Source organism: Gopherus evgoodei, chromosome 2, assembly GCF_007399415.2.
Source record: "Gopherus evgoodei ecotype Sinaloan lineage chromosome 2, rGopEvg1_v1.p, whole genome shotgun sequence".
Taxonomy (NCBI): Eukaryota; Metazoa; Chordata; order Testudines; family Testudinidae; genus Gopherus; species Gopherus evgoodei.
In genome coordinates, this window is record NC_044323.1 from 175,688,874 (window position 1) to 175,716,241 (window position 27,368).

The 27,368-nt window shown below is 40.3% G+C and overlaps 1 protein-coding gene across 1 annotated transcript in view; it reads left to right on the forward strand.

Moving 5' to 3' along the window:
* FARS2 (phenylalanyl-tRNA synthetase 2, mitochondrial) overlaps positions 1-27,368 on the forward strand; it is a 366,541-nt gene that overhangs the window by 7,461 nt on the left and 331,712 nt on the right. The window contains exon 4 of the mRNA XM_030552343.1: positions 2,225-2,357. Coding sequence (XP_030408203.1) covers positions 2,352-2,357 — 6 coding nt within the window. The 5' untranslated portion in view covers positions 2,225-2,351. The remainder of the gene's footprint in view (positions 1-2,224; positions 2,358-27,368) is intronic.

Genomic DNA, 27,368 nt, shown 5'->3' on the forward strand with positions numbered 1-27,368 from the left:
CTCCAGAAATTGACGCTAGCCTCGGACCACAGACGCACATCACTGAATTAATGTTTCTAGTGTGGACGCGCACAATCGACTTTATAGTATCTGTTTTATAAAATCGATTTAAGCTAATTCCAATTTATCCTGTAGTGTAGACGTACCCTTACATTGGAGGAAATAACAAGAGAAAACTCTTCCGTCTCTCTGATCCCACAGGAGAAGTTCTATTTATGTATGAATCCTATTGCAGGATGCTGATCACATATCAATACACTTCTTCCTGCTTGCCTTGTTTTTTTTTTTTATTTTTTAATTGTTCAGTAATATGCTGGGTTAGACTTGTGGTCCATCTTGTTCAATTTACTGGCTCCAACAGTGGCCAGCTTCAGAGGAAAATGTGCGAAACCCCAAAGAAGTCAAACGTGGGAGAATCACCTCCCATGAAACCAACTATTTCAAAATCTCCTCCCTAAAACCTAATCTTCAAAAATGGGATTACAGCCTGAAGCACGAGGCTTTATATCCCTTTCAAAGTGCTGGCATTTGTCTATTGGAAGCTGTGAGCAGGGGCTTGAACTCCTAGCTTCCATGGCCCTGCCTCATACTCCTACCATGAAGCCACCATCACTGTCTCTTTTAAGTGAATATGTGCTGAAGATTGGGCCCTTAAAACCTTGCACAAAAGTAGGTTTTCCCATGGCACAGGCATTTCTGCAGGAAATTAACGAGGTCTTGATGTCTGTCAAGTGCTTTGCAATCCTTGAGTGAAAAGTGCTAGAGATGGTTTTGTGCTGAAAGGATTAGACTGGTACTCAGGACATCAGAAGATATAAATTAGCGTATTTGTAATCCTTAAGGATGCTCACTTTGTAGTAGTTATTCCAAACCTGAGAGATACCACTAACCTTAATACTGGTATTGTTTCAGATATTTTTTGTGGACAGAAACCCTGCAAGCAGTGAGAGTATTTTCATTGCCTGGTCATTTGGCATAATGAAATCTTGTTGACAAATTTAACTATAGAAATCGGAGATGGACTTGGCTTGTTAGGTGTTCTAGTCTGTCACTGCATCAATTCAGAACCATTTTCTATGTTATACTTTTTAGTGTTTTGTCCAGTCATAAATAGCCTTCCCTTCCCTTGAGGAGAATATTCCCCTGTATAATAGATCCCACCTTTAGGGAATGTTTTCTCATATTTAGCCTAAACCTTCTCCTTTTCTAATTTAATCGCATTTCCCCTAGTTATAGCCTTCAGAGACAATCTATAAACGATTTCTCTTTCTCCTTGGTGATTTATGCTCTCATCATATTTTTCCATAGTTGTCATTCAGCCAAGCTAACATATTTAGTTAGTTTCATTTTTCTTCCTATTATAGCTGATGTTGAGATTTTAGCACAGAAAGCAAACTATATTTCTGGAAAACGAGGAAAGATACTTTATTTCAGAGTGACTGTATTTGAAGTTTGCTGTGGCTCAGAGCCACCACTTTATTCTTGGCTCACTCAGAATATCCAACCTAGGGGTCAAACACAAATAGGATCAGAAATCTTTAAAAAATGCTGCCGTGATTGCAGTTTAAAAAAACTCTTGCTATAAATTTTTTTTAAAAAAGCTTCACTTTTGCCATGGACATTACTCTGTGATATGTTTTTCTCCAGGCTTTTGTCCTGTTTGTTGGCATCCATTTCCTATAGGTGTAGCTGATGAGTTTCAGGGACCATATTTTCATGCTCTAGTCGATTCAGTGATTCTCTAGGCAGACCAGGCAGTATTATGCCCACCTAAAATGAGAAAATCAAAAAGTGTGATAACTTTTCTGTCATCTGACCCACAACCAGTATCTGGGTTTCTCTCGGCTATTTGAAGTGTCTGGGGGTGGGGAAAGGATCAACACTTAATTTTATTTAAAAAAAATCAGCAATCTATTGTATTTCATGCATTCAGGGAATTATAATAGCAATAGACTTCCAGCAATAACTTATTTGCAGTCTTTCTGGAATCAGTATTCTTTCACTATTCTATACAATATCACCTTTCATGGCTGCAATGCCTGTGGCCATGGAACCTGCAGAATCCACAGTCATGATATTAGTGGAAGACCTGCAATTTAGTAGAAATTCCTGAGGGTCTGGGAAGTCTCTCAGAAGCACAAGGCTAGACAGGTGTAGGTAATACTCTATATATTCACTATCACCTCAAAAAGGACAACTTTTTCTTTTCTTCTTCTCTCCCTAGACTTTTATCTGGAGAAGATACTGAATTTGTGTCTCAAGCCTTCTGAAGGAAAGGCAAGACCAGAACCAGTAGGTTGACCAAAACTTACAAAGAAAAGGAGTTAGAACTGATTCGAGAACACCTCTTGATGCAAGTAAGTACTTCACACAGAAATTGAGCTTTCTACTACTCCCCTTTTTCAGCTATCAGCCATTTAGCATGAGTATTCTTGCCTTCAGGAACATACCTTCTCAGCTTCTTCTTTTAAAATAGAAAACTAAGTCTGTTTTCATATTTGGAGGGCCATGCCAGACTCCTGCCTTTGGCCTTCATATAGCGTTAATGATTTCTTCATCCCTAATACTTTATCGAAGGAAGTAATGGGATTCAGGGTAGTGGAAGTACCAAGAAACTGGTAAGGGACAGATTGTGCCACTTTTACTCGTATTGATTTATATCATTCTCATCAAATGGTTCCATTAAAATCAAAGGAACTACTTGATGAATAAGTGACTCCTCAACATGAGAGAGGATAGCAGAATCTGGTTCCAAGTCAGAGTTGGGCAAACTACAGCCCGGGGTTCACATCCAGCCCACGGGACTGTCCTGCCTGGCCCTCAAGCTCCTGACCTGGGAGGCTAGCCTCTGACCCCTCCCCTGGTGTCCCCTTCCCCGCAGCCTCAGCTCTCTCACTCCGCCGCCGGCGAAATGCTCTGGGCGGCGTGGCTGTGAGCTCCTGGGGCAGTGCAGCTGCAGAGCCCAGCCTGACCCAGTGCTCTGTGCTGTGTGGTGGCAGTGGCGGCAGCGTGGCCCAGCTCCATCTGGGCGGCGCAGCTGTAGCGCCGACAGTCACTGGTGATCCAGGCAGCATGATAAGGGGGCAGGGAGCAGGGGGATTGGATAGAGGGCAGGGGAGTTTAGGGTGGTGGTCAGTGGGTGGGGGTGTGGATGGTGGTTGGGGGGGAAATGGGGTTGAATTGGGGCAGGGGTGCCCAGGGGGCAGTCAGGAAGGAGGGGAGTTGGATGGGACGGCAGGGGGCGGTCAGGGGCAGGGGTTCTGGGGGCAGTCAGGGAACAGGGAGAAGGGGTGGTGGTATGGGGCAGGGGATCCGAGGGGCCATCAGGAATGAGAGGAGGGGTTGGATGGGACAGGAGTCTCGGGGTGGGCAGTTAGGAGCTGGGGGTAGGGCCATGACCCCCTCCCCTAACTGGCCCTCCATACAATTTATGAAACCCGATGCAGCCCTCAGGCCAAAAAGTTTGCTCGCCCCTATTCTAAGTGGTTGATTGACAAACTGTAACAGATACAGCAGTTAGAATTTAATGTAGGATTCTCTAGGGAACATTGGAGAGAACTGAGACTTACTGCTTCAGAAACATTGGGGTGTGGGGTATTTTTTTTCCCAAGTATGCTTCCAAGATCTATCTTGACATCAGTGTTTGGTATTATACTTCTTTTGTTTCTCCTTGCTTCCTAGAATTTTTCTTACCTACAACTTACAATTTTTATGCAAGTGATTTGCACACTTATTTCCCTTGTATTTCATTTGGAGATGCTGCTTTGTGATGGTCTATGTTTTTTAGTATACAAAATCAGATGCAGAGTGAAAATAACCAATTCAAGATTTTTTGTAAAATTTTAATCCATGTTTACAATAAAAATTGTGTGTTTCATTTTGAACTTTTTTTTTTTTTATTTCTTGGGTCTGGAAGGGTATTTACAGTGCTTCCATCACTAAAGTTGCTAAGCACCATACTGTATAGCTTATTGCTTTTTCTTTTACTTTCATTGTAAAGCATATCTTTCTAGAAATGTTGGCATTCGTTCACTTTTATTTTAATTTATTAATGGCTGTCAGTGGGCACTGAGCCATTACAAACATAAAAGAAGACAGAGTCCCTTCCTTGTGGAGTTCATGATCTACAGATGGACAGATACAACATGCAGATCTCAAAATAGGAGGTGACCAGGCAATGGTCAAATATCTAATCTATATGGAAGTTATTTTAAATATGAGAAGCTACCTGTTTCTTACATTGGCACGTTAGCCTTGGTATCACGGAGGAAGTGCATTATGAACAGGGGGATGCTGCTTGGTGAAAAAAGATTGGGTGGGAATTTCTATGTGTTTTTGCTGTTCGTGTTTACAGTATAGTTTATTCTCTTCCTTCCCCATCCAGTCCTTTTTTCAGTAAGGCCGGTGAAATCTAAGCTCTCTCTCACTGTGATATAGACATTTTATTTATGCATGTTCTTTTTTTAGTCAATTACTATAATATCCAAGCTATAATTAACGGAAAAATCCATTGGTTGAATTAAGACTTGCACTAAGGATAGGAAAACATACTTATTCTGATTTCCTTTCCCAGACTCACTGTGTAATATTTTTTATCGATTTAAAATGAATACTGTTTAACGCCTTACAAAGTCTGACTTCTCCTTATTAAAGTGATTTACTTTTTTTCCTTATTATCAAAGTGATTTACTTTTTTTCCTTATTATCTCCTCTGTTCATTTGACCCTGGTTGCCTTATTGTTCTCACTTCTCATTTCAAAACCCCTGGTGATTGAGCCTGCAGGCTGTATGTGGAAGTTGATTCTTAAACATTCCACAGACTGCAGTTCCCCAAATGGTTATAAAGAAAAAGCAAGAGGCAAATCTTACTCTTTAGCTCAGATTGTCCTAGTACATAAAGAAATGCAATGTTTATTGATTGTAGTTGTATCATAGGGAGCCCAAGGCATAATGACACTAAGTGCACTTCATTAATAATAAAGCATGGATTCTTTGTTATTTTCTTGCTTATCTTGGCCTACTGTATCTTTTGTCAGCCAGCAAGGGACATTTATCTTGGCTGGAAATGTGTTCTTTTTGTTTTTGTTTTGTCAAGAAAATGTCTCCAAGTACAGTGGCTTTTTTGTAAAGATAAGTATGTTGAGTTCCTCTCATATGTTTCACTAATGCTGGCATTGAAAGTAAATATTATTTTCTGGCATCTGGGGCCACAGAAGAGTTCTCTGAGATGATTTAAGTGTGGTGTTTTCTGGAAGCTTTTCAAGCAAAAGTTCTTCTAGGGTGTTTCATTCTCTGTGCTGTTCTTGGAGGAAGCAAATCAGTGTTATCAAGCCCTATAGGGTTTGATGCAGGACTAGCATTACAGACAAATAAGATAAGCATCTATTTTGGGAGTCTTGGAACTCATATGTTAAGATGTATTATCTTTTTCCAATAGCAGATACAAAGGTAGAGGAAACTATTATTATTATTTGTATTGCAATTACTTCAGACTTTTCTACACCCTTTGACAGCAGGACCAGAAGGACCAACAACTTGTGGCCCTATTTCTTATAATCTTTCTCTACTTTGGTTGGGACCTCATACATCATTGGGTTGGCCCTGCTTTGAGAAAACTAAGGAGATATAAGACCCCTTTAACGTGTTAAGTTTGATAGTGTTCAAACATGTTTAAAAACAATATTGTCATGACCAGTTTGAGCTTGCATGGAGGAATGAGACCACACTATGCTCTAGCCTTAACCTGTTTTAGAACAAAAATACAGTTGCTTCATGTAATTAGAACAAGACTTGGTCCCATTGAACCAGGTAAGACCAATTCATATTACATCTTGGCCTGTGTTTAATAGTGTAGATGGAACTTTACTTCGAATAATTTTATAAAATGCCCAATGGACTTTTTCTCAACAGCGTAATTTCTTGCACCACGTTATGACTTCCACTTGGGAACTCTCTGATTTGAAGAAAATCGTATTTCTTATTATAGTTTTTATCCTCCCTAGATAGGCCAGAAGTGTAATTCTGCAGTTTCTTTAATGCAAACATGACAAATATTTCAATAATCCAAACAGAATATTTATAACACTGCTACTCTATCTTTGATAACTGTGTTTTCCCCATCAAAGTTTAAAACTGGGGAACATTTTATGGGAAATTGTTATATTTTGCTCATGGGAAATTGCTTACACAATGCATGAAGATATACTTTTCTGAATTATTTTTAAAAAGTGAATATTAAGGCCCTGATCCTGCAATTTACAACATACGGGAAGACTCCTTAACTGGTTCAGAACGTTATTAAAGTCAATGGGGCTCTGTGGAGGTACAACCACCCACCAACCTGTTGTAAATTGCAGGTTCTAATGAAATATAAACTGAGTAGTTGAGAAACATGATAAATAAGTTTACTAAAAAGACTGAAATAAAAGAAAACAAACTGGAAACGTGCAGCAGTGGAATCTCATTTTGTTTTTATCTTACCTTGTGAAGTTTTTTATTGCCATGAGACTAACTTTATTGAAATAGATATTGTGATTATTCGAGCCTTGTTGACAGAGCCATTTTACTGCTTGTGAATCTTTATATGTTTCCAACTTCTGATACTGGTGGAAGGAAGTGGAATGAACTCTCAGTTGGAAAACCTGTCTTGCTTATCTCCTACAATATACCACTGACTACTGCACTTTGGATTAATACATTTGCCCTTGCAAAGGTATTTTCTCTGCCTGTTTAGCAGTTTGGGATGGAATATGAATTACAATAGAGACTCTTTAAATAGATCCACTTTGCTTCAGCATACTGTGTATATACGCTATTTGTGTAAGTCATCAGGTTCGATTTTTTTCCTTGTGGAATGGAGAGCTCTTTATGCTTGTACCTCTCATTAGAAGAAATGGAAGACAAATGCCTGAATTACTCGCATGTTGATGGGAGAAGACATACCTAGTATTGCATTAGTTTTCAATTCACCGAGTCAACAGAAAAGAGGCACAGTATCAAAAATGGGGAATTATGCTAAAACACTAAAGCCTTCTTGTATTATGTTAAAAAAAAGTCAAAGTAAATTTAATTTAAAAATTATGACTATATATTTGTTTAGTACAAGTTATGGGCACCACTCTAAATGTTTCAACTACATGGACTTCTATTAAGCAGAGGGTGAACCAACATCATGTTAAAAACTAGGTGAGTCATGCAGACTTTATCATAGCAACAACCATGGCTGGATGAACTTACAGGAATCATTCATGATTCCTAAGCAATAGTATATAGCTCATCTACACCTTACTCAATATTGTTCCACAGCCTCATATACAGTGGGCTAGGAGCTGAGTTTAAAAACTGTTTAAACCTGATTTCAGTATAATTAGTTTCTAACACACTTTTTAAAGAAGGCCTTAATGTTGGGCTGGATCACCTCTGCATGCAGAAACAGTCACAGGAGAGGGTGTGATGAAGGTTTTTTTTCTCTTGTTGTGTTGTGTGTATGTGAGTCTTACTGTTTTGCATGAATACTGCATGTACCTCAGTTTCCTGGTGTATTACACCAATGCCTAGGTAGTGGGAATAAAGGCGTGTGACTTTTGCTGAGACCCCCAGGGGCAGGTGAGGCTGCTCAAGTTTCCTGCATGTAAGCAATAGACAGTGCCCTTCGTAACCTGAGAACCAGGAGGTGGATGTGGCCAGGTGACACATTGCCCAGGAAGCAAGAAAAAGACTGGAAGAGATGCAATGGGCGTGTCAGAGGTTGGGCCTCTGGAAGTGGTCAGTATCCTGTTCGGGAATCAGAGGGGGCGCCCACGAGGCTCCAGGCCATGGGTTCCCCCAAGATGGTCTTTGGTGAACGTTCCTGCTTTTTGTTCTAATAGGCTCTGTTCCACACTGTGTTCCTATCAACTAATAAACCTTCTGTTTTACATGGTGGCTGAGAGTCACTGCTGACTGCAAAGTTGGGGTGCAGAGCCCTTCCAGTTTCCCTAGGGGTCCCATCTAGGTGGACCTGCTGCAGGAAGTGCATGGTGAGAACAGGGGTGCTGAATGCTCTGAGGTCAGGTCCAGGAAGGTCATAGCCGAAAAGGCTTCTTGCCCTGGACAGCATGCCCTGATGGGTGTCGCTCTACCCCAGAGTCCTGTCTGGCTTCATACAGAGCAGTTCCAGAGCATCAGACCTGTGACTCTGTGACAGAGGGCTGAGGAGGAAAATAATGCAAGGTTCTTTCAGAATTTTCCTACCACTATTCTCTTTGCCATGAGATGAGGATTGAGAGAAACAGAGTTTGGAAGTCACTTCACTTTTTATCATTGTGGATCTCAAGAATCTCTGATGAAAGCACTTTCCTCCTTCATGGAGACAGGAACCTTTAGGAACAGCTGCTTCTCTGCTAGTGCCTGTCTGTCTGGCAGTATTGTCCTTACTGCAGCTGCATAGCCATTGGCTTGTGTTCCTCTGAGTAGATGCTGAAGAGGAGACCAGGAGTGACATAATACAGGATGTAGCAGTATTATCTCCTGAGTTTTTCACTTGGTGCTCTGGGTTCTCGGGTGAAAGAAGCATCTCATCTGTTTTTTACCCTTCCCCCAGCTCCACCTCCAACCCTTTCCGGAGTTCCAGTTGACAGTCATCCATATATCATAAGGAGACAATACAACAGAGAAGACATTCTTTTCCACTCAACATTTTTCATATTTTTCTGGAATGCGAGGAGACGCACTCTGGTCAGCCAAACTGTTTTATAAAGTTTTGGTGGAAGTGTATTTAAACAGCTTTTTTTCAATTTAGATCATGGCTACTGTAGATGGAATAAAAGGTTTTAGACAACAAGGTCGTTTCTGTTACAAGTTGACAATTGCTGGGCTCACATAGCTAAGTCTCTTGTTTCATTTAAGAGACAACAGTGTTTTTGTGTGAATTTCCTATGCAAAGCTCATTAGGCTTTGACACTGTTGTCTGCTGGGTGGTAACAGATACTGGTGGTGCTGAATGCCTAAATAGAGATTTGACTAGAGTTTCAATCCAATTCCTATTCAAGTCAATGAGAGCCTTTGTGTTGACTTGAATAGGCATTGGTTCAGACCCAAGGCTATGTCCACTACCACGGTAAGTTGACCTAAGTTATGCTACTCCAGCTACATGAATAATGTGGCTGGAGTCGACGTAGCTTAGGTTGACTTACTGCAGTGTCTACACCATGGTAGGTCGATGGGAGATGCTCTCCCGTTGACTTACCTTACTCCTCTCACTCCCTGCGGAGTGTACTGGATTCAACCGGAGAGTGCTCTGCTGTCGATTTAGTGGGTCTTCACTAGACCTGCTAAATCAGCTCCTGGTGCATTGATTACAGCAGCGTTGATCCCATGGTAGTGTAGACTTCGCCTAAGTAACCAGGTAGCCATGTCAAGAACTGACGAACTCACAGAAATACAGCAATGAGACTGAATCTCCCCTATTTTTAAGGTTCTGAAACTAGATGATGTCTTGATTCTTAACCTATGTCACCATTAATGAAAATCCAAATGTGAAAAATTAGTGTGAATAAAAATTGAATAGATGATAGAATTCAGTGGTGTTTTAAAAGTTTAATTGAGATAATAGTCTTTTCATTCACTGCAATGGGCTTTGGACGAGGCCCTTATACATGTGATTTAATTAGGGGCAAGCTTTTGCTTTGCTGGGAAATTTCTTCTCTGGTGGCCCAACTAAAGGTGAAAATACGATCTGTGTAGGTGGAATAATGGCTGGCAACTCTAAATGGAACATATCTATATTCCTATGATATTACAACATAGCTGGAAATATCCTACGGTTGTGCCTACTTTAAATTTAGGTTAGCGTATGTCTACATCTATTTTTTGTATTGCATGCTGATTAAATATTAACCAGGGAGACTATTAAGTCACATGTGGCAATATTTCACTGACACAAGGAGCTATTTTATGCTAAAGGAGGGGGCAGCTAAATAATGTGACTTTATTCTGGACCACTTATTAATAGTTAGGAATTTTCCATACTGAACTTAGATCTGACCTCTCAAGAAAACAACAACTCTAAACCAAGAGACATGTCTCAAGATGCTGAAATGGTTCCCTGTTTTATTAACCTTATCCAAGAGCAAAGCAACAACATACATACTATAAACAGTAATGCTGACAGTTAAATATAACTTATACTGTGATGTTCTTGCCTAAGGGTAAAAAGGAAGTCCCCTAATACAAAATGCCCATTGTATTGCGTGTGCATTCACCAGAGAGCAGGTTACATTTATTCTGCATAGTGCTGTAATCTTTTTTTCTGTTTCTTATTTAGATTATCTTGAGCAACATAACACCACATTTGGAAGATGAGTAGTTTGGTTTGAATTAAGGAGACAACTTAAAAAAAAAATCTTAACTGCCATATAGCATGGAACATATGCTATTTCTGAGGAAGACGTTATCTTTCAAAATAAAAAGACATTCACACTAATCACTATGATATTTGAATGTCTAGCATTTGCAGTGATTTTGAGGGGCATGTGATAACATAAATATATTTTCACATGCTTAGGACAGTGGTTCTCTCCAGGGGTCTGAGCCCGCCTGGGGCTGCGAGTAGGTTTCTGGGAGTCAGTCAAAATAAACCAGAGAGCAGGGCCAGCATTAGATTCACTGGGGCCCAGGGCAGAAAGCCGAATCCTGAGATCTGCTGCCCCACTGACGAGTAACTTAGCTTCATGGGGCCCCTACAGCATGCGGGCCTGAGCAGTTGCTCTGCTTGCTACCCCCTAATGCTGGCCCTGGCTTTTAATTTACTGAAAAACAGTTGTTGTGGCCATGGAATTTTTATAGCATGTTGTGGGAGGGTCTCAGAAGGAAAAAGGTTGAGAACCCCTACTTTAGGGAATAATTTAGGACTAGCAGGAAGGATAGATTAGGTGACTTAATTGCTCTCTCCTTTCTATGAATTCTGATTCATTAGCTTATATCGGTCCTAGTTCTGCATGTGCTTTTAGGAGGTGGGCAGGGCAGGCAAATTATTAATTTCTCACTTGCTTTTATGCTTTAATGCAAATTATGAACTTTTTTAAATTGAAAATTCTGTTTCTGTCAGGCATGAGGTAGAGAAGTAAGGGAGAACTTGAGTGCTTTCCTTCAGTACAATATTTGGGTGATAGATGAGGATAAAACAAAACAGCAATATATTGTTTTATTTAATTGTTTAATTCACGGGGTTCTAGCAGGTGCTGAAGTGAGCTATAAGTATTACCTTGAGACTACCTTGAGGCAATGTGGCCAAATGGACAGGACAGTAGGAGTAAGGGGAGCTGTGTTCTATTCTGGCCTCTGTCACTAACCTAATGTGTTACCTTGGCAAACTTTTTCACCTCCCCATGCTTTGGTTTCTCCAGCTGTGAGATGGAGATAACAGAGAAGATTTTCAAAAGCAGCAAAGAATCCTGTGGCACCTTATAGACTAACAGACGTTTTGGAGCATGAGCTTTCGTGGGTGAATACCCACTTCCTCAGATGCATTACATGCATCTGAGGAAGTGGGTATTCACCCACGAAAGCTCATGCTCCAAAACGTCTGTTAGTCTATAAGGTGCCACAGGATTCTTTGCTGCTTTTACAGATCCAGACTAACACGGCTACCCTCTGATACTTGACAAGATTTTCAAAGGCACAAGTGGAAGGTAGGCATCCAATTTCCATTGGGATAGGAGTCATGCACCTAACTGCCCTTTGTGCCTTTGAAAATTTCCCCCAATGATACTTACCTTCCTTTATAAAGTGCTTTGGAATTAACACATGAAAATCATTGAATAACTGAAATATCTATTATTATGATGATTGTTACCTTAATTAATTAATGGGACAAATTCAGTACAGCTTAAGCATTGGTTATTCCCCCTTTCAGAAAAGTAATTTGTCCCAGGTGGAAAAGTCATCCCTGTGGAATTGCCCATCCATTCCACCTCGCCCCACCGTATTTTTTTGGCAGGGAGAGGGGGAGGGCGGGGTTTGGCACCAAAATCTGAAACATTCTCAGGTTTGGGGTTTTCAGTGAAAATCCAAACAATTGTAGTAAACTTTTGATGAAAATGAAAGCCACTTTGGGAGAAAAAACAAACAAAACCAACCACCCCACAAAAATCCATTTGTGACCTGCTCTTGTAGATAGAATGTTTGGTTGATGTGTGATTTAATTAATGGGACTTGTCCGCCCCTGGTATCTTTGCATCCTCTAGTGCCAAAATGATATATCCGAGTTAGGGAACAAGGGCATTCTCTTATTATTAATGTACTAAGAACGTGACCATGCATTACTGAAGTCAATGGGAGTTTTGACATTGATTTAAGCAGGAGAAGGCCCTAATCTTAACATTTTACCCAGAAAGCAGATGTATGGCTGATATTGGGAAAGGGGGCTCTAATAACCAGAAACCTTTGTAGAACAAGACTACATATTGTAAGGATTTACTTTGCTGGGGTACTCTCAGGAAGACCTACGGGAACTCCAGCAGTAATTATGATTAGAAACATCCTTGCCGTGGTCATAAATATAATGGAAAGAGAGGGCATACAGCACATGCTTAAAGTCAGTGAAAAATCTATATGTGTCCAACACAAAAGAAAAATTTGTTGAAAAGTACATTTATCTTTGTGGAAATGCAACACCCGCCATTCATTAAGATCAGTGACGTTTATGGCCATCTTCTATGTGAGTGTCAGTTGCACAAGTGAAAACTGCTTGGGAGAAATATATAGTTTTAAATTATACAATCAATTCTCCTAAGATTTATAGGAGGCAGGGAATGTAGAGAACTGAGTAACAATACATTCTTATGGACTCATTCTTCCCTTGGTTTGTACATGGTCCATCCTCCTTCATAAATGTGGCAGATTTCCTCAGCTGTGCATCCTATGTAGTAGTGCAGGGAATTACCATTAGTCTTTTGAACTGGCTAACCATATCCTCCTAAAATCATTTTGGAAATATAAATCCAAAATTCTGTGTTTTAAAAAAAATAGTGTTGATGCTTCCTACAGTTACTAGTTATTATTGCTACTGATATGGTATGTGCTTCCAAATGTGAACTTATGGCATTATTGTACTTAAAGGAAATTGTTGTGAAGCCCTGCCTGACCCATATAAATATTTTAAACAAATAGATCTGCTGAAAGCATGTGAGTAGAGCTAAGGGAATTCTATTCTTTTATAGTCTTGTAATGAAGGAAGGAAATTTATTAGGGTTAGCCAGATGGGCACTACTCATTTTTGGCATTCAGAGATAAGTCTGCAACATCTCCAGGTGGCTCTACAAAAAATGATAACACCATGGCAGTGCTCCAGTTTTACTTTTATTCCTCTCAGACTAGTTAGTCACCTGTCTTTATTCTCATTTAGAACCATCTGCTGGCTTTTTTTGCTGCCTGCCTAGGTTCTTTGGGTGCTCATCATTCTGAAGTCACAAAGGGGACCTCTGCTGAAGACTAACGTAGAGTCTTTGTGTGCTCGGTGTTTATAGGACACATGGAGATCTTGTTTTTGAGTGATTCTCATTCTGTTTCTGGGTTTATCTGCCCGAGATCGCCCTTGTGATGTCATGTACGATACTCAACTGCACTGAAATTCATTCTACAGGTTTACTTTCACCTTTTAGCTGGTGGTCAGAAGACAACAGGAAAATATCAGATTTTCATTCAAAAATGATGTACCACACATTATTTAAAGACACTTGTATAAGTCCATTCAACAGTGCATTTCTTATCTGAGGGAAAAAGTCATATTTATTAAGAAAATCAAATATTGTGAATGTGCAATATAGAAATACAGAATATATGATATGATATGGCATCAACCCACACCTTTCTCAAAGTTGTGAGTGTGAATTTTTCAACCAAGTCAATAGTTTTCTTTCTCAGACAAAGTTTCATGCCTTTTCAATAAATAGTCCATAAAGTGGATTGTCTAGTTGACTCAATTTAACATTGGGTTGACCTCTTAATCAGGGTTTATTATTCAAATATAACAGAAAATGTGAATTACTCATTTTTCTTCTTTTTTGGATTTTATTTATGAAGATCATTCTTTTAAACAGAAATCTTATAAACCTTGTTTTACAATTTAAATAAAAATACTTGGTATATATGCAAACACACAATTCTAAACTGGTCTGTGTAAATCCCTAATGCTGTATTGAGGAGGCTTGCTACTAGTCACTTTCTTCAACTTTGTGGTCTTGATCACATATTGGGATTGATGCTCTCCTACTCTTCTTCTCCCTCTTTTTTCATATCAGTTGATGATATCTGTTAAAGTCTTTCATTATCTCATGTTTAGATCCAAATATCTGTCCTGGTATTTTTACTAGATTGTCCTGAAAACTCTGTCTCTTATAAAAGTCCTACAGAACTGATCACTCATCTCCTAGTCCTTCTAGAATTACCATAGCAAGGTGGCAGAAGGGGAGTGACTCCTTTCAAACTATTGACTGATATGAAGAAATTTGGAAACTCTTTGAATACTGAGGATGGAGAAACCCCTTCAATGATAGTCAAAATAAAACTTGAAATTCAGATATTAAAATAAGGAAACTAGATTGGAGTAAAAAGGTTAAAAGCTTAATATTGCAGAAATTTTCAATGGGGAGATAACAGGTTAAATGCCTAGTCTGTTCTATTTTTACTGAGTGCTAATTAGGATTTGGTGTTATCCATCAGGTTTCTAGTCTGACTGTTTTTTTGTAATAGTGCTTAATGTTTGGCAAAGCCAATCCTCCCTTTTGCCATGACCTTTGTAAAGTAGATTGCTTAACCCTTGGTTTCTTATTTTCCCAAATGAATCTTGTGACTGCGTTAGTTTGGGTCCTGTTCCTGCATCCATTGAAATCAATGGGAATTCTGCTATTGACTTCAACAGGACAAGTGTTAATCTATTAGTTGCTTATATATAACACAATTTATTTTGAAGTTTCTCTCAGACTCACTTCAGGTTGTGTGTGATGGTTGATTTACCCTGACTCTGTGTCTGAATGTCAGCTTCTTAATTTCCTCTCTGTTGGTACCACAAAGTGTGCCCCCTCCATACGTTGCAGCGTATTTCCTCTTTCTTGGGGCTGTTTATTGGAACATAGGTACTCAGCACTTGACATTAGAGCAGGGTATCCTAGGTCATTTTAGTTCTTCTTAAATCTTAATTTCCCCTGTGTCAAGAAGTCCATTTGCTCTCTTTCCCAGGCTTCCTTCCCAATTACCTTTGTGTTAGGGCTTCAGGTACTAGTTCTCTCGGGCTCCCAGCCATATGCACACACACACACTTGCTCTTTCATGCCTGAAATTTCTTTAGAACCTTGCTGGGAGAGTCTGGAATGTCCTGCTTCTCCTGTTTCTCTCCTAAGTCTCCCAATAGCCCTTTTCTTGGATCTTGCCCCCAGGTCCCTCTGGGCATTTCTCCTCGTCCCAGTTCAGAACTACGGAAAGTCCTAAACCGATCTTTCTCATCCCCTAGCCTCCCCAAAGTGAGTAACAGACTTGCCTTTTGTTTCCTGCCTTGATCATAGACAAGACATCTCCTGTCTTTCACACTGGTTACAAACAACTGCAGCCAGCAGAAGGGTTAACTCCTTCCATTCCACTCCAAGAATTGGATCAATACACCCCACCACATTTGCTGTATTCAGTTACTCATTCTTCTCTTCGTATGTATCCTGGTGTTTGTTTCTGCTACAATGTTTTAACAAATAGCCATTGTCAGCAGTGCAGAAATGGCTATTGTATATGTCAAAAGACAGGGTTGAAGAGATAAAGGGTTCAGTGGAATTACAGTTCTACAGGTTTTTGTTTTGTTTTTTTAACAGTAGGATAATGCCTACCTAGGGGCTTATACTACCAGTAGATCACTGTAATCTGTTCAATCAGCAGTGGCTTGAGACCCTTGGGAACTGATGTAAACCGTAGTAAGTTGTCAGCAGTTACAGCTACTGGGTAATCAAGTGTGAAATTTATAGATATTTACCTTTTAGAAGGTTTTTGTTGTGTTTTTGCAACTTTTCTGCAGACCAATTTGCCCTTGGTGAATGATGTATTCTACCTGTGAACTCCTAATAACGGAGTCTTTCTCTGCAAACTCATTCTGTTTGACTGCTTCGTTGATACTTATGTTGTGTGAGAGTTTAAACTATGGTAAATAGACTTCAGCACTGACTGCAATGGTATATCATTTGTGGTGGAAAACCATAACAATTTAGTTGTACTCAGCTTGATCTCCAGTAGTATTTTTCTCAATGTCAGTGCAAACAAATTCCTGTACATTTTCCGTTGCCTCCAAGAAAAACTTCCATAAAGAGAGAAATGTTAAATGAGCCCAGGTTTAAACAGTAAAGCTCTGAACCTGCAAACATGTATATATGTGCTTAACTTTAAGCATGTGAATAGTTCCACTGATATCAGTGAGACTGCTCAAGCATATACCTAAGTATTTCAGGATTAGTTCTTAAATGAGTTTGCTGTAAGTTCTTCTAACATGTTTGCTAAGGCCTTGGCTACACTTGCAAGTTAGAGCGCATTAAATCAGCCCGGGACTTCCTAAGTCCTGAGGTGTCCACACTGGCAAGACACTTAGAGTGCCTGGACTCTGCAGCTGCAGCACTCCTGGTAATCCCCCTCCACAAGAAGCATAAAGCTTGCTGCACCCTGGCTGAAACGCCCGGCTGTCAGTGTGGATGACGTTGCATTATTGCGTTGTGATTGGCCTCTGGAAACGTCCCATAATCCCTTGAAGTCAAGTGGCCGCTCTGGTCATTGTTCTGAACTCGGCTGCAGGCGTGCGGATATCCCCTTTCAAAGCACCGTTTCTGACAACCGGCATGCTTATCTGTTCCGGGACAAAGCAAACCGTTACTGTGGAATGCTGCTGCTGCTGAGGCAGGGGTGTGTGTGGGGGTGGGAACTGATGTCTGGGTTTCCCTTGCTGCTGTCTGAACTGACAAGACAGCATGCTGACACACTCTCTGCTCCCTAAAACACAGTCTCTTCCCCCACATAAGCGCAACACACTCCCTGTCACATTCCACCCCACCCAATTTGAAAAGCACACTGCAGCCACTTACATACTGGGATAGCTACCAAAATGCACTGCTCTCCATGTCGTTGCAAGAGCTGCTAATGTGGCCATGCCACTGCACTTGCAGCTGACAATGTAAACACATGGCTGTGCTTTCCCTGCTGCTGTCTCTGAGGGCTAGTTTAACTCCTGCGCTCTACATCTGCAAGCTTAGCCATGCCCTAAGTATTCCCGCCTACTTGTATACTGTGGAGAAGTTTGGATTCAGACTTTGACTTGCCTCTACCTCTGCAATGGGTCTGAACTAGAATCATTACATGAATCTTTGAGAACATTTGGTTTTTTATTTACATCTGAGCTTTGCAGCCTATAACTCTAGTAAGGATCACGTCTTATTTTTTACTTCATCAAGTGATCCAGCTTTTGTGATCCAGTCCAGCTTCTGGCAATCAGATGTTTAGGGACAACCAGAGCATGAGATTGCACCCCTAGCCATCTTGGCTAATAGCTGTTGATTGAGCTAACCTCCATGAAATTATCTAATTCTCTTTTGTATTCACTTAGACTTTTGGCCTTCACAACATCCCCTGGCAATGAGTTCCATCAGTTGACTGTGTGTTGTGTGAAGAAGTACTTCCTTATGTTTGTTTTAAATCTGTTGCATATTAATTTCATTTAAGGACTCCTAGCTCGTGTTATATAAAGGGGTAAATAACACTTCCTTATTCAGTTTCTCCTCCCCATTGATGATTTTATAGTTCTCTATCATATCTCCCCTCAGTCATCTCTTTTCCAAGATGAACAATCCCAGTCTTTATTATCTCTCCTCATATGGAAGCTGTTCTATTCCCCTAATCATTTTTGTTGCACCTTTCTCTGTACTTTTTCCAATTTTAATATATCTTTTTTGAGATGAGGCGACCAGAACTGCACACAGTGTTCAAGGTGTGGGCGTACAATGGATTTATATTGTGGCATTATGATATTTTCTGTCTTATTATCTATCCCTTTCCTAATGATTCCTAACATTCTGTTTGCTTATTTGACTGCTGCTACACATTGAGCAGATGTTTTCAGAGAAGTTGCCACTATGACTCCGAGGTCTCTTTCTTGAGTGGTAACAGCTAATTTAGAAACTATCATTTTGTATGTATAGTTGAGATTATGTTTTCCATTATGCATTACATTGCATTTATCAACATTGAATTTCATCTGCCATTTTCTTTCCCAGTTACCCAGTTTAGTGAGACCCCTTTGTAACTCTTCACAGCCAGCTTTGAACCCAGCTATCTTGAGTAATTTAGTATCATCTGCAAACTTTCCACCTTACTATGTATTCTTTTTTCCAGATTATTTATGAAGATGTTGAACAGCACTGGTCCTGGGGGTGAGAGGCACTATTTACCTCTCTCCACTGTGAAAACTGACCATTTATCTCTTAACCTGTTACTGATCCATGGGAGGACCTTCTCTCTTATCCCATGACTGCTTAGTTTGCTTATGAGCCTTTGCTGAGGAACCTTGTCAGAGGTTTTCTGAAAGTCCAAGTACACAGCCTTATGTCTAGTGATTGATGTTGCTGACTGCTATAAATTGTAATTCCTATTTATTTTTCAAGGCAAGGTCCCATTTCAGGAAAGTATCCCAAATTTACAAACCCCAAGCATTCAAAAATCATCAGTCAAGCCCCTGAAAATCATGAGATTTAAAAAATAATACATTTTGGGACGTCTTATTTGCCTTCTGCTTTTTGAACATTTAGGGTTCATATTTCAAGCCTTTCTTCACAATGCTGAGGGCTAGAACTTAAAAAAAAACCAAAACAGACTTAAGATGAGATTCTCATGTTATCCTGTAACTCCAGGACCTGGGGATTTAAGTAAAACACCAAATATTATGAGACTCTCAGTAAAATCATGAGAGCTGGCAACACAGGAAGCACATAAGCATGTGCTTAACTTCAAGCTTGTGCTGGATTGAGTTAATTACATGCTTAAGTATTTTCCTGAATCAGGACCCAATGGAGGGCTGAGCAAGCTCCCACCTGATTTTCTGGTCCTCTAGTGAGACCTCCAGGAAAAACAGAGAAGGCAAACATTTATATTCCTGATATTTCTAATGTTTAAAAAAAGTGGTAGGAAAAAACCTCTTTAAAAATACTTTTTCTGTTTATCTTTTTTATACACCAGAAAGAAGCAAAAAAGGGCCCCAAACCAATTGATTTTTCTTACCTTTGAAGTTCACCTTCTATCAAAATCTTGTGTGTGTCAGCACACTTTGTAGTTCTATGACTTAGAGGTACTTTCTCTGAAATAATTAGTGATAGGTTATGGGGTACATGCACAGCTACTTAAACATGTGTATTATAATGTAAAACACTGCTATTAAAGTTTATGATGTGAAGATAAAATGGGTTGTATGGTTTTCAATTCACTTTTTGAAGTGTTAAAGCATTACAGCTTTTGTACCGCCCATGTGAGAGGTGAAAAATGAAAACCTGTTCATTAGACATGGATATTATTTAAGAATGAGAAGTAACTGCACGTTCTCATTTCTTCTGAAATCACTGATTGCTTGCAGATTTTTCATAGTTTGTTAAATGACAAAAAGAACAAGAATTAAGCTGGAATTGCAAGATGGGTAGTGAAGCAAACCAAAGTAGGTCTTATGACACTGGGAGAATAGACGGAGTAATGTGAAGTTCACTCTAGTTATGGGATGTATGTGATACCTATTTAAGGGCTGACTGGGGAGGGAGGACAATAACAGCAAAAGTCAATCTGGAAAGGATGTCTTGTCTTCAAGGTGAGAATGGCCAATGAGTGCGTTCTGGTGATGTCTTGTTTCTAATTTTTTTTTTCAGTGAGTGCATTGACACTTAATGAATAGTTTTAGATAGGAATTCAGTAGAATTGGGTAAAAAACCCTTATTTAGATTCTAGAATGAAGGGCTCAGTCCTGCAAGGTGCTGAACACTCTGGTCCTGATCCAGCAAGCAGCTTAAATATATGCTTAATTTAAAACACAATGGGACTACTCCCATGCTTAAATGATTCAGTGCCACAGTGCTTGACATTTCAGAAAGGAGGAACTAGGAAGTGGCAGAAAGTAGAGGGAAAAGAAGACCCTACACAATGTTTGAGTGGATAGCAAAGAAGGTCATCAGGGAAAGAGGGTAATTTGGGTAAAGTGGACCACAGAGAGAGAGAGAGAGAGAGAGAGGTTCAGCAAAGTGGTGATGCTAGCTATGTGAGAAAATAAAACTGAATCTGAGAGATTGTGAGCTGTGTGTGTGATTACTGGCTGGTGAGGAAGGAAAATTATGAAACACACATAAAATTGAAACTTTGAAGAGAAAAGAAATGATAAAAGAAGAGAAACAAATAAAACTTAAATGAGAATTTGATTATTAAAAAGATTTTAGGGGAAAAGCAGTGTGGAGACACACTTAAATGTGTCTGTGGAAGAATATATAATAAAGATATAGGGGAGAGAGAATAAAATAAAAAGGAGGTAGCATAGAAAGTGTGTTTGTTTTTACTTTGTAGAAAGTCTGGTAGAAATAAATGAGGACTCTGTTTGTCTCCTTGTTGAGCAATGTGGGGTTTTCTTCATTCGTATTCACACTTTTGGCACTGTTTGCTGACACTGTCTGGGTGGAGGTGGGGGTGGGGGCACTAGCATGATGAGCTTTTTTTTTTTCCTTAACGTGACTCAAGATTTACATTCTGTATGGCAGTTTTCTATGACAACGTGTTGGCATCTACGTAGGTGGTGTTTGAGTTAGTTTTATTCAAACATTTAAATGGAGAAACCAAATACAGCCATGGAGAAAATGGTATATTATCTCTCATTTGAAACAGGTGGTCAGCTACTTGAGCACATATCCTACAGCTCCTTTTTTCATAAGGAGTGCTGACCACATGTTAGGGCATTTTGAGGGAAGATGAATCTGGTTGGATTACAAAATCTGTGACTTGTCCTTTGTTTATGAGTATGCCACAAAGGCCGGGCATAGTGGTTAGAGGTTCTTCAGGCCCTCAGTTCCACACTGTTCTTAAGTAATCTAGCACAGTTTAACATCACCACAACCATTCTCTGGTTAAGCAGAATGAATACAACCCTGAGGAAAACTTTAATTCCATGCCTGATCTGGCAGCAGTTGCAACTGCTGAGTGTTGTAAAGGCTCACCTCTGTGTTTAGGAACCGAGTGTACCATGGCAGTATTTGTGGCTTGTTATATGCCAGATTCTGAGTCCAGAACAGGAAATTGATTCAGTGCATTATTTTGTTTTTCTTCTCTTAACTTAAAATATTTACTAGGCAGTAGTCATGTTAAAGGAATTTTACAAGGGATGGAGTTAACTAGCTCAGAGCTACCCCTTTAAACATTGTATTGTAAAACTTCCAGAAGTCCACATAACATATGGCATTATCACTTTAGTCTTTAGTACACCGTGGGCACAGGCTTCTTCTTTTCACTTTTGGATTAGATTAAATATAACATTGCACATGCTTGCACCAGCCAGGCATGATTATTTCCAGAGTAAATGATCGCAAGCAGAAAAGGTTGAATCCTGAATTACTATTGTGATGGGCTGGAACCCTTGGGACATCACCTGGTGTGCTGGGATGCCACTGAGTCAGACTGTTCTGCTAGGCTGGGTCCCCTTTATCTGGCCTTGCTGGCTCCCCAGCCTTTTCTAGCCAAGCACACAGGCAGGGCCACACCCAGCTGCAGATTGAGTCAGAGATCAGCTCTGGGAAGATATCCACCCCCACCCCCTTTGGAGTATAAACCCAAAATTATATGAAATTCGCCTCTTCCCTCAATGTGAAGGAGGGTGCACACAACTTCTTGCCCCTCAGTTAAAAATCACGTAAACTGGGTTATATTGTAAACCAGAAATAAGTGTTTTAAGTGTATTTTAAGTAGTTAAGGAAATAGAGAGAACAAGGCAGATTACTAAGAAAATACTTAGTAATACTAAGAAAATAAAACGAAGCACGCAAACTAAGCTTAATACACTAAAGAAACTGGTTACATGCAAGTTCTCACCCTAAATGTGGTTCTAATAATCTTTTTCACAGACCAGACACCCTTCCAGCCTGGGTTCAGTTCTTTCCCCCAGTTCAGTCTTAGTTGTTTCCAGCAGTCATCTTGGGTGGGGTAGCAGGGGAGAATTGAAGACCTGGATTTCCTCACTCCCCACCCTTAAATAGGATTTGCATAAGGCAGGAGTCCTTTGTTTCCTACCTTGCCCCCTCGCCCCCCCCCCCCCCCAGCTTCTTGTGGAAAAGTACAGAATTCAAGACGGGTTCCAGTATCAGGTGACATGGTCACCAGCATCTGTAGGTCCCCTGTAGCCATCCTTCACAGGCTGACCCACAGGTTCACAGGAAGAGTAAGCTGTTTTACAGTCCATTGTCTCTTGCTGATGGGCCATCAGCATTGTCAAGCTTTTTCATTGCTGTACCTTAAGTGTTAGCAGTGGGTGTCACCCAAAGTAGCATAGTTGAAATACAGATACATAGGCAATATTCCTAATTTCAGATACAGAAATGATACATGCATTCAAATAGGATAAGCATATTCAGTAATTTATAACCTTTCCAATGATACCTTACATGTTATCTTGCGTAAAGCATACCTTAGTTAGCCTACCACAAGCATATTTTCATAAAGAATATGGAGTATAATGTCTCAACCACATTAATGCAAACGTTTTCATAAGACTGTGGGTCTATCTCTGCTCCTGTTGAACACGATGACAAAACTCTCACTGAGGACAGAACTGGGCCTCTTGCTCAGATCGTGGTGTCTCATCATTGTGGCATGTGATACATGGTTAGTATGTTGAGCAAATGGATACTTAAATCTATATAATTTACAATAGCATTTTCCAAACTTCTGAAAGCTGAGCCTTTCTTCAGGAAAATGAAGTCGGTAGTGTCATCTTTCAACCCCTCCATGTTGTTGACAGAGCAGCATGGGGGAAGCTTGGAATACGACTATTCTCTTCCTCCTCCCCATCCCCCCACTGGACAAGCAATTGATCAGGACACACCATACGCTATGGGAAAGGTTGATTAAAGTATCACAGTAACACAGTCTCCAGATCACTGTAAGTGATGCATCACATTTATGTAAGTTTTATTGAAGTTTTATTTTTCCCCACTGTATAATGGAGTATAGAAAATGACCACTTAGTAATTACTATCTCCCTAGCAGGGCAGAATCTTATCCTATGTATTTTAGTATGGTGGATATAGATAGATGCAGCAGCGTGTTACCCAAACTACTCAGCGATGCTTGGCATATATCTCAGATTAGAATTTAAATAAATACAGTACTGATGCCAAATTTCCCATTGCTCCTTGTTATGAGTAAGGCCTCAGGGCTGCAGGAAATAATGAACAGGTATTTCCTATTATCACTGTTTTCTGCTACATTTATTAATTCAGGTCTGTCCTGTGTGGGAATGAAAGTACCCCAATATTTTTTCCCCTTAGTTTGCTAGCTATTGATCACATTCTTTTATGGTGATACTGTGTCCTTGGGAAACAAATGTGCAGATTGTCATTGTTTCTGGGTGAGGCATTCCTTTTAAGGTACTGGTTAATCTCATGTATCAAAACCAAGAGATAGAATCCACACTCATAAGAAGGCTTAATTGTCCACATATGGTTATTCATGTAGTGCACCTCTAGAAAGCTGTGTTCTGCTGTTGTTAGCACCTAGTCACCCAATAAACCCTGCTTTACCTGTGGTAATATACACACACCCGCACCCACAGTATCCTGCAGTAAGGTAGATAGTACTTCTCATTCACAGATCTCAATGAAATTTATTATTCCCATTCCCATTCCACAGATGCAGTAACTGAAATATAGAGAGTTAAATGGCTTGCAAAGAGTACAGAGCAAATCAGTGTCTTTAGGTTTCTAGCTTGTCCTTTGTTTGATGAGTTTTAGCTTAAATATTCCTAGAAGTACTTTTAATTTGGATGCTACAAGTGTGAGAATACTGTACCATGAATTTTATTTACCAAATGTTAGTCAAGTCTTGACCCTGAAGTTGTGTGAAGGTTAAGGAGGTATTGAATATGAGAGAGAAGCTAAATGAAAAGAGTGCAGAACCCGCGCTTGAAATTGTTTTTTCCTTCCACTTGTTTAACTAGCCTCAGCCCAGGTTAATTGAAAATGAGAACTCCAGACTGTGAGCTTTACAGTGCAATCATCTTGAGGAGCACCTTGAGGAGGTTGATGGGGAAGCCACTAATAGAAGCATTCATACTTGGTGAATGGGGGGAGTGCATGAGAAATCAATAAGATGAGGTAAAGTACTTGCTATGTCATCAAGCTGAACCTCAACCATGTCTTCACTCTGGTCATGAAAATAAGACAATGCAATAGTGCTAGAGAGAATGGAAAAAGGCTGCTGCTTATTCTACAGTAGATTGTCAATGTCGTGACTTATGGTGATGAAAGAGGCTCTTTCTCTTATTGTCCTCATCAGGGCTACCACGACCTTTCTGTGAGCAAAAATTGAAATGAATGTCTCCTAAAAAAGGAGGTGCAACTGTTCCCAGTTTGACATGGCATTTAGAGAGTTTTACTGAGGAAGTCATGCATGAACATAACAACAGCCATACTGGGTCAGTCCAAAGCTCTATCCAGCCCAGCATCCTGTCTACCGACAGTGGCTAATGCTAGGTGTCCCAGAGAGAGTGAACCTAACAGGTAGTGATCAAATGATCTCTCTCCTGCCATCCGTCTGCACCCTCTGACAAACAGAGACTAGGGACATCATTCCTTACCCATCCTGGCTAATAGCCATTAATGGACTTAACCTCCATGAATTTATCTAGTTCTCTTTCAAACGCTGTTATAGTCCTAGCCTTAACAACCTCCTCAGGCAAGGAGTTCCACAGGTTGACTGTGTACTGTGTGAAGAAGAACTTCCTTTTATTTGTTTTAAACCTGCTGCCCATTAATTTCATTTGGTGGCCCCTAGTTCTTATATTATGGGAGCAGGTAAATAACTTTTCCTTATTCACTTTCTCCACACCACTAATTATTTTATATCACTCACTCACTCACTCATGCCCGTCACCCCAATCAGGGTATGGGCCGCCAACAACAGATCTCCAGAGACCTCTATCCTGGGCCATTCGTTCTAACTGGTACCAGGTATAGCCCATTTTTTTGCTATCAGCCTGAAGGTCACGTCACCAGTGTTTCTTGGACGGCCTCTTTTCCGCTTGCCTTGAGGGTTCCACCGCAGTGCCTGTCTGGTGATGTTAGTTCTATCATATCCTCCCTTAGTCTCCTCTTTTCCAAGCTGAAAAGTCCTAGCCTCTTTAATCTCTTCTCTTATGGGACCCATTCCAAACCCCTAATCATTTTAGTTGCCCTTCTCTGAACCTTTTCTAATGCCAGTATATATTTTTTGAGATGAGGAGACCACATCTGTACGCAGTATTCAAGATGTGGGCGTACTATGGATTTATATAAGAGCAATATGATATTCTCCGTCTTATTCTCTATCCCCTTTTTAATGATTCCTAACATCCTGTTTGCTTTTTCGACTGCCGCTGCACACTGCTTGGATGTCTTCAGAGAACTATCCACAGTGACTCCAAGATCTCTTTCCTGATTAGTTGTAGCTAAAGTAGCCCCCATGGAAGTCAGCGGCCTCTGATCTTTGACATGGTGCAATGCATGCTTATATCACCAATCCAAGCTTTGGGAGAAAGCAGTTCTAAACCTGTGATTTATTCAATAATTAAATAGTCCCAGATGTTAAACACCAGTTTTGCTGTGTAAACAGTTAAGGAACCCAGCTTCTTTCTTTCAGTTCTGATTTGTGCTGAAGATTTAAAAAAGATAATACTTGAAAATAAATGAACTCATATTGTCAAAAGACTGAGGGGAAAATGGATATAATGATTTCCTCTAGCTGTCTTCTGTTGATTTCTTTTGTTTATTTAGATTATAAGATCTTTGGGGCTTGGACTATATGTATGTATAGTGCCTAGCACAATGGGACCTTGATCTAGGTTTTGGCTTTTATCTATTATTGTAATGTAAATAATAATACTAATAAACTATTCTGTGTGAAGTGAGGAATATAGGCCACATAGTATGCCTTGGGTACATATCTATACTTTTATTTAAATATTTGTCCACAAGCTATTATGTCACATATGTATGGCACACCTATGGTGGCCTGGGTAGCGGTTACAAAAGCTAATATGTTTGTCACATCACAGAAGTCAGTAATCATCGATTCAAATGGTTATTCTTACAGGTATCACTCCATTAACTTCAGTGGAGTTTCATCCACTTATGCCCATGTTGCAGAGGTGCAAATCAAGAATTATGGACTACATTATGAACATATGACACAATAAATTTAATCCTGAGTATTTACAGTGTTTGGAAGGGTAGTACAATATGTAATAATTACTAGAGTCCTTGCCAGCTCACATGGTGAAGTGGCTACTATGAGTTAATTCATTCAGTAGAGTTATAGAATATGATCTGCTAAACTTTGGACACGTTATGGGTAGGGCCCTACTGAATTCATGGCCATGAAAAACATATCACAGACCGTGAAATCTGGCCTCTCCCCCGTGAAATCTGGTCTTTTGTGTGCTTTTACCCTAGACTATACAGATTTCCTGAGGGAGACCAGCGTTTCTCAAATTGGAGGTCCTGACCCCAAAGGGAGTTGCAGGGGGGTTGCAAGGTTATTCTAGGGGGTTTCACTATTGCCACCCTTACTTCTGCGCTGCCTTCAGAGCTGCATGGCTGGAGAGCAGCGGCTGTTGGCTGGGCACCCAGCTCTGAAGGCAGCACCCCACCAGCAGCAGTGCAGAAGTCAGGGTGGCAATACCATACCATGCCACCCTTACTTCTGTGCTGCTGCCTTCAGAGCTGGGTGGCTGGAGAGTGGCACCCACTGACTGAGGGCCCAGCTCTACAGGCAGCAGTGCAGAAGTCTGGGTTGCAATACCATACCGTGCCATCCTTCTGCGCTGCTGTTGACGGCGGCTCTGCCTTCAGAGCTGGGCTCCCGGCCAGCAGCCTCCGCTCTCCAGCTGCCGAGCACCTCTGCCAGCAGCAGTGGTGCAGAAATAAGGGTAGTGGTACCGCAGCCCCCTCTACAATAACTTTGCAACCCCCCCAACTCTGTTTGTGTCGGGACCCCTACAATTGCAACACTGTGAAATTTCAGATTTAAATAGCTGAAATCATGAAATTTATGATTTTTAAAATCCTGTGACAGTGAAACTGACCAAAATGGACAGTGAATTTAGT